At 66.5% G+C, this 11578-nt stretch overlaps 1 protein-coding gene across 1 annotated transcript in view; it reads right to left on the bottom strand.

The window, feature by feature from the left end:
- ADGRB1 (adhesion G protein-coupled receptor B1) overlaps positions 1-11578 on the bottom strand; it is a 60462-nt gene that overhangs the window by 22118 nt on the left and 26766 nt on the right. The window contains exons 19-20 of the mRNA XM_035012275.1: positions 6723-6819; positions 2352-2518 (exon numbers count right to left, since the gene is read on the bottom strand). Of these exons, the coding sequence (XP_034868166.1) occupies positions 2352-2518; positions 6723-6819 (264 nt within the window). The remainder of the gene's footprint in view (positions 1-2351; positions 2519-6722; positions 6820-11578) is intronic.

The raw sequence follows: 11578 nt of genomic DNA, 5'->3' as shown, positions 1-11578 counted from the left end.
CCCCCAGCGCCGGAGCCCGAGCGGGAGCCGGAGCCGGAGCCCCGCGCCGGAGCCCGCGCCGGAGCCGAGCCGAGCGGAGCCGGGGGCGGCGGGCGGGGCGGGGGCGCGCCGGGAGGGGTGCGGGGGCCGCCTCCGCCCCGGAGCCCGGCGCCGCGCGCGGGTGACCTTGGGACCGCCCCCGCCCCCGCTTCCACCTCGGCGGGCTGGTCGCCCCTGGCGTCCGCCGCCCCCGGCCGGGGACAGAGCAGCCTTCCGCGCTGTCTAGAGGCCCATGATTGCGCCTTATCCATTTCAACACCGGGACTGGAGGACTCCACTCCGCAAACCGGTCGCCGTGGATCCAGGTCCCCCACCCTGCAAGGCCAGCCCGCCAGTCCAGGAACTTAGGAGCGTCCAGCCACGCACACCTGGCCCTGGGCCGGGCCTGCCTTGTCTCAGCCTGCTGGGGCCCGGGCCTGCGGAGGGTGCCCATGGAGGGCCGCTCCGGGTGGGGGGTGGGCTAGGGGCGAGGGGAGGGGGCTCTGAGAGGTCTGACGAGACCGGATGGTAACCCTGCAGTTCGGGATCCACAGCCCGGAGTGGTCTGGTGAATCCAGGGCCACAAAAGGCCTGCCCTCTCCCCCAGATAACTCAGACCCCATGCCTCCTCTCAGGACTTGAAGGGAAAATTCCAGGTCTCTGCAGCAAGGGTCTTCCCAGGACCTGCCCTAGAATCAGGCTGCAGCTTCATGGCCTCTCAGTCCAAGCACAAGGGAGCTGCAGAGTGCCTTCCGGGGCCTGCAGCTGGACTGCTTCACCCCAGCACTTCTGCATGCCTGGCAGGCTGGGGGCTGAGCTGCTCCCTGCCCGGTGCTCTCCCCACCGGAGCCCTGACCCGGCAGGTGCGTGTGCACGCACACCCCCCCCACACACACACAGACCCTGGGGGTGCCGCCTCTGCGCAACACCTGGGTTTGCAAACGACCAGCCTCGGCCGCCTCCTCACCGTGTCACCTCGGGAAGTTCCCTATCCTCACCGCTAGTTTCCTGAGCTCTAAAATGGGGAGGATGAAATGGGCACACGCCCCTGAGGCACCCAGCACAGTGCTTGCACATATGTGGGAGCATCTCCAGGAATGTTTAGGATCTCCAGCTGCAGGGATCTGAGAGCCCCAGACTGGTTCTGTTGCATCGGAGATGTTACACAATCCCTGGTCTGAGCTTCAGGCCCCCGGGGAGCAGGGATATATTCTGGGCTGGGCCAGAAGCCGGGATGTGGGCCTGGCTCTTTTGATTCTCTTTCCTCAGGGAAGGACCTGCCCCCTTTATGCGGAGGAGAAAAACTGGGGCCTGAGGGGGCTAGCCGAGTTCACAGTGGCAGCAAGGCAGAGTTTCAAGGCCCGGAAGCCAGCCATAGGCCCTGCGGGGTGCATCAGGGCGCATCGGGGCTCTGTGGCCCCCGGGGAAGTGCCCCCACCCCCGTGCTCCAGCCAGCCTGCTCTATCTCTAGAGTTCAGGGAGAAGAGAGCACATTCCTCTCACAGGCACTGTGGCCTGAGCTCAAAGAGCCCAGCATTGGGGAGCTCAAAGCTCTTCCATGTCAGAGGCTTTCCATAAAATAAATGCAGGAGTAACCATGAGTCCCAGAGGGGCACGGGGTGCAGCAAAGTCAGGGCCTGGTAAGGCTCCACCAGAGACCCCTCCTCCTCCTCCTTCCTCCGCACTAACCACAAACCAGAACCAGGACCAGGACAGTGGCAGGAATGCAAAGGGAGTGCGGGGGTCCTGGAGAGTCCCGGAGCTCCCAGGGGTACCCCAGGTCAAGCCTGGTCCTCCCCACACCGTGGGCCAGCGGTTTATCAGGGCCTCGCTGGGGTGCCCTGGCACACCCCAACTCTCTCCCTCCGTCCCCCAGCACCACGCAGGACAGGGGCCCCGAGGGCTTAGCCTGGGCCGACCCCCGCCCCTGCCACTGCCCTGGGTCCCCCCCGCCACCAGGAGAACCCTGTCCTCATGCCTGGAGGCGCGTATGCTGTTGCCGCCGCACCGCATGCGCAAGCCGCCGACCAGACGCTGAGCCAGCCAACACGGCACAGGCCAGGAGATGCCCAGCTCCGCCCGCTCCGAGAAAGAGTCCTACAGGCCACTTCTGTCTGCAGCCGGGCAGCCCTCTCTCAAGCTGACTGCTCGTCCAGGACATCAGCCCTGGAGCCGCTCTTAAGAGCAGGAGTCCGTGGCCAGCCAGTCCTGGGTTCAAATCACAGCTGGGCCTCTCCCCGTTCAGGCGCGGACTCTGCCTCTGCTCCCCTCCTCTGAGCGAAGTGGGGGGTGGGGGCATGCGGAGCCCAGCTCTCCTGCCTGGGAGGACAGACGGGGCCAGCACCCTGAGGCCGGGGCTGAAGGGAGCCGAGCTGGCCGGGGCCGGCAGCTGGCAGGTTTCCAGGCAGCGCTGGCCGGTCTGCAGGGCGCCAGGCTGAGACCTGCAGGCCACCCCCTGGGAGAACGCCAGCGCAGGCTGCTGGCTGGCCCCGCAGGGCTCCTGAGGAGGAGGAGGGGATGGGCGGGGGGCTGCTGCCCACTTTGCCTGCCCTGCAGCCTCAGGCCACAAAGGGCACAAGAAGGCCTGCACCCCTGGTCCAGAGAACCGGCGGGTCGGGCTGGCAGTCCAGGATGCGACCGCTGGCGGTCACTCTGGAAGGTGCCTGGGCCTGCACCGAGGGGGCGGGGGCTCGTCGTGACCCCGCAGGACTGCCGTGCGGGCACCCTCGGCCCCACCTGTCCCTGATGCCGGCGTCTCCCCGGCTCCGCGGGCCGCTGTGGCACGCTCGGGCTCCTGACACGCAGCACAGGGACCGGGACCCTCTCGTTGCTCCCTCCCACACCGCAGGGACGACGGCTTCCTGTGCGTTTTATCCCTGAAGCTTGGCAACAGCCCTCAGCGCCACTGTAGATGTAGCAACTGAGGCTCAGAGAGGGGGTGCTCTTGCCCAAGGCCACACAGCAAGACAGCAGCAGGGCCAGCAGATAAGCACTGTCCTTATCTGTCTGACGTCTGCTCCCGGCATACACCCTCTGAACCACTGGATTGTGAAGAACACATCTGAAAGGGATCCTCAAGGATAACCCGAGACCCACAGCAGAGAGAGGTGACCTCTAGAAGCCCCTGCCGAGCGCCCCTTCCCCCCACCCCCCCAGGCCAGGAAAAGAACTCAGTCCGTGCAGGACGCTCAGGTGGTTCGCCATGCCTCCCGTGCCGCGCTGGACATCAGCCAAGGACTGACCTGCAGCCAGACAGGTGGACGGCTGTCCCTGACCTGAGCACCCTCGTTGGCCTCTCAGGCAGCCCCTGACCTGGGAAAGGCCAGGGAATCCTCAGTCCTTCTTTCAGCAAAACCTCTAGGGTGCATCCTCTTATACCCCAACATCTGGAAGTTCTTCCCACATCTGACCGAAATCCTTCCTGCTCCAGGGCCACCTGTCCCCATCTCCGCAGCGTAGGCAGGCCATCCCTCCTCCTGCCCGCAGCAACAGCACTGGGAGACCATTTTTTTTGCCTCTTGTCTGAGCCTCTGAAACTTGGAAGATCTGGGTCATGGAGCCAACCCCCCCCCCCGAGCCCAGGCCCGAGGACGGGAGACCCTCGCTAGGCCCAGGGCGGGAGACCCTCGCTAGGCCCAGGGCCTCCTCACTAGGCCCAGGGCGGGAGACCCTCCTCGCTAGGCCCAGGGCGGGAGAAGGAACTGGCACAGCGACCCCTCCCAGGACCAGGAGGGCAGGGGCACCCAGGGGTTAGAGCGGGAGCCCTGTGCTGCCGGAGTTGAGGGGAGGTTTTGGGGGCCCCTGGGCGCCTCAGATCAGGGCTCCCATAAAAGGGCCGTGTCTCCCCCATCAGACCAGGGACAGAGCCATGCCTCCCCCATCACACCACCTGACCTGGTGGGAGGCCACCATGGCCACAGCCGGCTCCTGGGCTCCCCCAGCGAGGCCGTCCCTGACCCACAGCCTCCATCTTTGGGGTCCTTCTCCCTCCGCACACTCTGCTCCTCTGGGAGGGCAGGACCAGGCCCAGCCCGCTCGCCTTGCTGCCGGCTCACCAGTGGGGGCACTGGCGCAGACTGGGCAGCCAGCCCGTCTGCCCCTCCAAACTTCCACAGCCCCCGGGAACCTCGCCGCCTCCTCCCTCGCTCCCCCCACACCTACAGCCGGCCCCTGAGCCGCTCCGCCTGGCCTCCTCGCATAAGGCCCAAGAGTCTGACTGCCGCTCACCCGTCTGTGGTACCACCCTGCCGGGACCCCCGCCAAACCTGCTGCGCCCCCTGGCCTCCACCTGTGCTCCCCACAGTGCCGGGAAACGTGCTAGGCATGTTGTCCTCTGCTCAAACCTCCCACGGCCCCCCTCACTGAGAGACCCCCAGGCCCCAGGGGCCCGTCCAGCCTCCCTGACCTGACCTCACCGCTGTGCCCCTCAAGGGCTCCCCTTTGGCCACGTTCAGGCTGCGGACCCCAGCGCCCAGTACAAAGGCCCACCTCATCTCACACTCAGCACTCCGTGTGGGGCTGCTGCCTGTGCCCAAGTCCCAGGCGAGAGCAGCCCAGGGAAGACAAGCTGGCTGCCATCAGCAGCGGGCCTGGTCCCCAACCTGGCTCAGGCAGTGCCGCCAAGGCACCTCCCCGGGGCCCAGGGTGGGTGGGAGCCAAGGAGCATCAGAGAGAGACCCTGGGAGGAGGCTCAGCCCGTGGCACCCCTGCCCCCCTGCCACCTGCCAGTGCCCAGCCCAAGAAAGGGGAACTGTTCCCACTTCGGGCAGATTCCGTCCCAGCCATTTGGCGCTGAGCTGCCTCCCCTGTGAAGTGGGCACAAATCCTCAGCCAGCACACTGCGGAGGGAGACACGGGGACGCTAGGCCCATGGGCCCGGCGTGCTCGTGGTGCATCGGGGGACGGTAACACCGAGGGTGCACTGAGAGCCGCCCCCCTTGTCCGCTCGTCCACCCACCGAACCAGGGCATTTGCTGCATTCATGATGCCTCCTGCTGGCCCACGAAGCAGGTCTATTACGGGACTAGAACCGTCAGGGTCCCCTGGGGTTTGATGGGCTAATTCGCACTGGAGTGTGAATGACTCATAGGTAGCCTCCCACACAACAGAAAAAAGCCGGAGTGGGCACAGCACACCCCAATAGGGGAACTGGGAGCGGGCAAAGTGTCCCTGAAGGCAGGGGCTTCTAGAAGCCCCTCAGAACTTTTCAGCCTGGTCTTCAAGATCCTCAGTGGACTGGCCTCCACTTGTGCTCCCCAACCCACCATCCGAGGCAGAGGCCCTGCTAAATCACACTTCATCCACCAGGAGGCCCACCTCCCACCTCTGCCTATTGACTTCTGAGCCATAGATCAAGGTTTGTGCTGAGTCTCCTCCTCCAGGGAGCCTACCTGGATAGCCTGTGAATTCCTGAGCATTGCACCAGACCTCTCCATCAGGTCCTGCCCCGCTTCTGTGCTGGGACCCCTCTCCCTGGGTCCTGCCTCAGTCAGCAGCCAGAGCTCATCAGGACTCCCAAGCTCCCCTGGCCCCGCTGGACCCGCCGGCACACGCCAGCCCAGATGGAACCGCTGGTGACCCAGAACACAGGCGCCGTCTCCTGTTTCCAGGCCTTGATCTTGGCCGGTGCCTCTGACCACATGCCCTGCTGTCCCCTGGCTGACTCACCTGGTCCTCCAGGGAAGCCTCCCTGAGCTCTCCTCTGTGCCCAGACCCCAGCTGGCCTCCAGCTTGTGAGAACCCACAGGGCAGGTTGTATCTGCTTCCCCAGGGCTTGGCCCACGTCAGCTCCAGCCTATCTTGGTTCAGGTCCTGGGGGCAACACCCGTGGCCCCGAGCGGACCCTGATGTCTGCGACCCGTGGACCTTGGGGAGGGACGCCTGCCTGAGCTGGGTCTTGCTAAGGGAGCTGCCGGATGAGACCGGCGCCTCCTCAGGCCTGTGGCCCTGCCCGTGGGGTGGCTCTCCTGATGCAGACAGTGTCTGAGCCCCGTGATTCCAGGACTGGAGGCTCCGTGGCTGCTCGCGCTGCTCACAAGGCCTCCTCGCCCCCACCTGGCGCCAGCCACACTCTGAGTCAGTGCTTCCAGCCGCAGGCCTGTGCCCGCCTGCAAACCCGGCCCTTCCCATGGTCCGGGCTCTTGTCCTCACCCCCTCCGCTCACCTGGGCAGACCGGGGACCCCCGGGAGAGGGCGGGACCCTGGGCCCCCCAGCCCTGCAAGCAAGTGATCCTGCCTGGGAGGCCCAGGGTCTGGCTGACCCCGCTCCACCTGCCAACACCTCCCAGCTCAGAGGCCTGCACCCTGGGGACCCTACTCGAGCCTGTCACCTCACTTAGAACTTCCGCCGGTACGCCCCTGGCCAAGCTCCGTCCGTGCTGTCACCCGAGGGGTCACTGCCTTGACACCCGTCCACCGTCCACGGGCGTGCTCACTCCTCGGCCAGCCTCTGCCAGGCTCTGTGCTGGGGGTCCCCTGACTCCAACAGTCCCACACTGGGCCACCCCTCACAGCTGCCCCTGGAGCCGCCGAGGTCCGGACAACCTAGCCCCCGACAGTGCCATCGACGCCCCACAGAGCCCCCGTCGCCGCCATCATCGCCTCGTCGCCACCGCGCTGCTCCACCAACATCCCCGCTGCCACCGGCATCCCCCACGAGAACGACGCGACACGTGATCAGCTGCCGCCGCCAGCCGCGTCCTCACCGCCACATCCACACCGTCGGCCACGCGCCCACTGCCACGGTCACCGCCGCCGCCAGCATCACCACCGCTGGCCTTCTCGGTCCCCGCGTCACCGCCGCTGCGAGGGTCCCGACCGCGGCCACCTCAGCCCCTCGGGGCCTGCCGCGTCCGGGGTGCTGCGTAGACGGACCCCGTCTCTCGGGCGGTCCCGCCATCCCCGCCAGCCACGACAGGACACACGCGGGCAGCCGCCCCGTCACCACCGCCCATCACACCCCTGACCGCACCCCACCTTCCAGGCATCTTGCAGGCCTGACTCCCAAGGGCCCGGTGATTCGGGTGCCTGCCGGATCATCCCACCATCCCCTGCTTCCTGGTGCCTCGGTACTGAGGCCCAGAGGGGAGAATGGGCAGCCACGGTCCTTCTGGCCTCACTGACAGCTTGCCAGTCCTTCCTGTGTCTGCCCCACTTCACGCCCTCCCGCGAGCCGCATCAGCTCCCTGCATATGAGTGTCACCGGTGCCCTTTCTGCCTCAGAAAATGAGCAGTCACACCCCCCGGCAGCGGGAAGCAAGTGTCTCAAGGGAGGAGATCGCCACCCGCCCTGCCAGTCCAGCCCGGGGACCCCTGCCTCAGCCCCTTTGCACGTGTTATGCTTGGACCCAGAGGGCCTCTGCTGCCTGCCTCCAGGTGACCTCCCACTGGGGGACCAAGAAGCCTCCCCCCACCCGGTGTCGGCCCCTCACCCTGGGCCCCTGAGGCAGGTGTTACCCCACAGGGCACAGTGCAGGCCAGGGAGGGGCCTGCTCCCACAAGCTTCCTGGAGGGGTAAGGATGGCGCCTACTTGCTGAACATTTCCCCGCTCCCCGCTCCACGACCTGGACTCGACCCACATCACCTCATTTCGGCACTGCGGCAACCCCGTTTTACAGATGTGGAAACTGAGTCTCAAGGAGACAAAACGGCTCGCCCACCGTGACCCCGTTAGTAAGGGATGGGGCCGAGATCTGAGGCCAGGCCTGCTGCAGGTAGGACCCCCCTCCTCGCCCCTGCTCAGCTACCAGGTCATGGCAGGGCCCCGGGGCAGGCACTCTGGACATGCGGGCCTGGCTTCGGAGAGGGACGGATGGACGGCACGGCAAGGACAGCGTGGGCAAAGCCCCAGCAGCCTGCGGTGTGGGCTGGGCCTGGGAGGCAGTGGGCGGGGAGGCTCCCGGGAGCATGGGGATGGCGGCAGGACGGGGTCTGGGCAGGGCCATCCCTGCAGGAACAGATGTACGGGCACAGCTGAGCCCTCTTCCTGGGGGGACGGAGTGGGGTGAAAGTGCTGGTGAGGTGAGCACGCCCTCTGGGTGGGCAGCGCTGTGAATGCACAGATCCAGCATGGTGCCCATGGAAGGTCAGATGGACGGGTGAACGGAATCTCTGCTAGGAGCATCCTGCCCAGAGAGGCCCCTGCTGTGTCCCTGCACACGCCCCTTCCTGCACCCACATGGCCCAACAAGGCCGCCGTTCCCCTCCAGCCCCTCCACTCCCCCCCATTTCCTGGCACTGCCCAGCGTTCTAGCGCCCAGCACTGGGTTCCCTGTGCAGCCAGCCCCTCCTCCCTGAGGGCAGCTCCGGGCTCCTCTTCCTTGCCTGCACCCCCTCCCCAAGCCAGAGCCTGCACAGGCACATGCGGCAGAGCCTGTGGGTGGGGGTGCCGATGACCACGGCCCCGCCTGGTCCCAAGCCCCTCTTCCAAGGCCTCTGGCCGCCTGGCCACGTGACCAGGGACAGGCAACGTGGTTGACTCAGTCTGCACCCACAGCCGCCCGGCCCATCTCCCACCCCTGCGGGCATCCTCCGAAACCGAGCCGGCCACAGGCCCCCAGCGCCGGTCCCACTCTGCCAGGCAGATCTCGTGAGCTCAGGGGCCTCCCCACCGACCCTCGTGTCTCCACGGATGCCACGCTCACAGGCCACGTCCCCACCCACCTGCGGGTGTGGAGATGCTACGGGACGGATGCAGGGGCACCTGTCACAGGTGGACACACGGCAGCAGGAGGCTCGTGTGCCCGACGCGCCATCCAGGAAAGGCCCCCACCCCGAGCTGCGCCCTCCACACCAACACGCCCAGGCCCCGCGCACACCTCTGACACCCCGGCCGTGCTGCTGGCCAGACCACCCCCTTCCTCTGCCGAAGCCCCCTCTCCAGACATGCCCGCCAGGCCTGTCACTGGCCAGAAGCGACTGGCAGGCTTTTCCAGCAGAACGAGAAGGGAGAGCAGGGCAGAGGGTCGGGGAGGGGTGGGCGGCTGGGGCCGGGCCGGCTCTGGGCCTCCACTGGCGGTCCCATCTTCTGCCATGGTCTGGGAGGTGCCTGGTGGGGTTGGGGGGCTGGTGACACCTTCCCAGACTGGGTGGTGGTGGGCACTCGTCTCGTCCATTGTACAGTCAAGGAAACTGAGGTTGGGGGTTGCACGGCCGGCGTGAGCAGAGCCAAGGATTCCTGAGCTGGAGCAAGGAGCTCTCCTGGCCAGCCAAGTGTGGCTAGAAGACCCACACGGACGCCCCCCTGCCCTTGGGACACACGGACCCAAGCGGGCACTCCAGTGGGGACAACTTAGAGCCATGTCCAGGGCAGGCTCAGCTTCCTTGGCCCCTGCCTTCCGGGGGCCCCCTCTCATCCCATAGGTGAGTGGTGAGGGCGTGGGCTCACCCTGGTGGATATCTTGCTGGCTGGGTGGCGTGGGGACACCTTGACGGCAGGACGCTGTCACCGAGGTCAGACCCCACTGGGCAGACTGGATGCAGGGAAGGAGAGAATGGGCAAATCCCCAGTCCCCTGAGGATGAGGGACCTCCTTCAAATGGGGCACAGTCCAGCAGCCTCTGTTCACCTCCTGGGGGGCTTACTGTGTATCCCTGTCAGGGGACACGCATGGACAGCGGACAAGACCCAGGCCCTGCCCTGGGGCCCCCATTCTGCAGGGGGAGGGGCAGACAGGAGGCAGGAAACACACGGATGCACAGACTTCTTGCTCACTGGGGTCTGAGCTGGAAGTAGGGGATAGGACTGTGGGTGTAGGAAAATGGGCGGGAAGGCCTCTCAGTGCAGGTGGTGTTTCAGGCCACAGCAGAAGTGGGCACAGGGGCCAGGCACAAACGGGCCACGCGTCCCCACTGCCCTGGAGGGGGCGGCAGTGAGGGGTCCACGGGGTGGAGGGCAGCGGCTGGGGGAGCCGGGCTGTCAGCCAGAAAGCAGTGGCGGTACCATGACCTAGTGGCCTGTCTGCCCCCAGTGGGGCTCCGCCAGCCCCCTGCCCCCCAAGGACAAAGTAGGGGGAGACTCAGAGAAGAGAAGGGTACTGGGGAAGGGGCCAGGCTGAGTCCAGGGTGGGGGTGGTCTGGCCATCCTGTCCCATCTGCCTTCTGCCCCCCTCCTCTGCCCTATCAGAAACCAGCCTTCGTGGGAGGACTCCGGCTGGGAACCAGCCGCTGACAGGGACCTAGGGGCCCTGCCAACTCTCCCTTCCGCTCCCCCCCCCCACCGCCTGCCCCTCACTGCCCTCTCCAAGGAAACCAAGGATGGGGGCAAGGCTCTTAAAGGGACCGGAACACACACTCGGGCAGGGGCCCCAGGGGAGGGGCCGGCCTGAGTCCCGAACGTCCCTGTGTGGCAGGGCCGGGGTCTGCAGCACAGACCCGAGGGCGACCCTGGCTTGCCAGGCGGCATTCTGGGCCGGTCTGCTCGGCGGACGAGAGCCTGTGTGAGTCGGCGAAGCACGTCTGAAGAGCCTGGAGTGGGGTCAGGCTTCAAGAGCGTGTGGGACGCCACCCCCTCCGCTGGCCTGTCCCAGCGTCCCCTCTGCTGGCTCAGCTTGCAGAGAGTAAGGGTGCCAAGAGCCACCCAGGGAGGGAAACCCCCAACCCGGGGGCACCTGCCAGAGGCTCCGCAGCCGAGGTGCGTGTGGGTCCCGGAGCGTGGAGCTCTGCCCTTCCCGGGGCCCTCCCGGGGCTGGCCCCAGCACCCCCCAAACACTGGCATTGCAGCAGGGCCACGGGAGGGCGTCCCTGCCCCCAGCCCGCACGCGGGGCCCCAGCCGGCCCACTTGCAAGTCAGCAGAGCGGCCGGTCTCCCAGGATCTTACCAGCTCTGACTTCTGGGCTCTAACTCAGCAGCTGCTGTGAGGGAGACGCCAGGAGTTGGCTTCTCAGGGCCATGGGACCGGGGCCCAGGACGGGCTCCAGGCCCTCATCGGCTCTGTCACCCAGCAGTCCATCCTTTCTGCACCCATCCTCCACCCATCCTGCTGAACGGTTGGGAGCTCTGCAGGGACCCCCCTTCCCCTCCCTAACACCCCCGCTCCCCGGGCCTCCCTGCCAGGGCCAGGCTGCTGTAGCGCTGCGGGGGAGGGGCGCCGAGCCATGCTGTCAGCTGGGGTTCCGGAGCGGGTGATCGGGGTCTTTGGCTGGGAGAGGGGATTCGGCCACATAATGCGGGCATCTGGGGCAAGGGGGGCTCCAGGGAGCTGTCAGGGCCCAGTGTGGACAGAGCTGTCAAGTGTGGGTGTCGAGGCTTCGTGGGGAAATGTGTGTGTAACTGGGGGCGAGGCGGGTGGAGGGTCTGTACTGTGGGTGGAAGCCTCTGACTCAGTTTTTCTAAGACGAGCGTGTCACATGGTCAACTGTCGCATGTGTCTAGAAGAGGAGGTGGCCCTGCAAGCATATGACACATGTATAATTATATGTGAACATGCTCAACGGATTCAAGAAAAGACACACAGTCAGAGCTCAGCATGTGACTGGGGTCGGGGCTCAGAGTGTGACCAGGATCAGGGCTCAGAGTGTGACCAGGGTCAGGGCTCAGCGTGTGACCAGGATCAGGGCTCAG

The sequence above is a fragment of the Mirounga leonina genome, unplaced genomic scaffold, assembly GCF_011800145.1.
Source record: "Mirounga leonina isolate KUSES-001 unplaced genomic scaffold, KU_Mleo_1.0 Mir_165, whole genome shotgun sequence".
In the NCBI taxonomy this organism is placed as follows: Eukaryota; Metazoa; Chordata; class Mammalia; order Carnivora; family Phocidae; genus Mirounga; species Mirounga leonina.
Note: the sequence above shows the minus strand (reverse complement) of the source record. Positions and strands in the feature narration are given on the sequence as shown.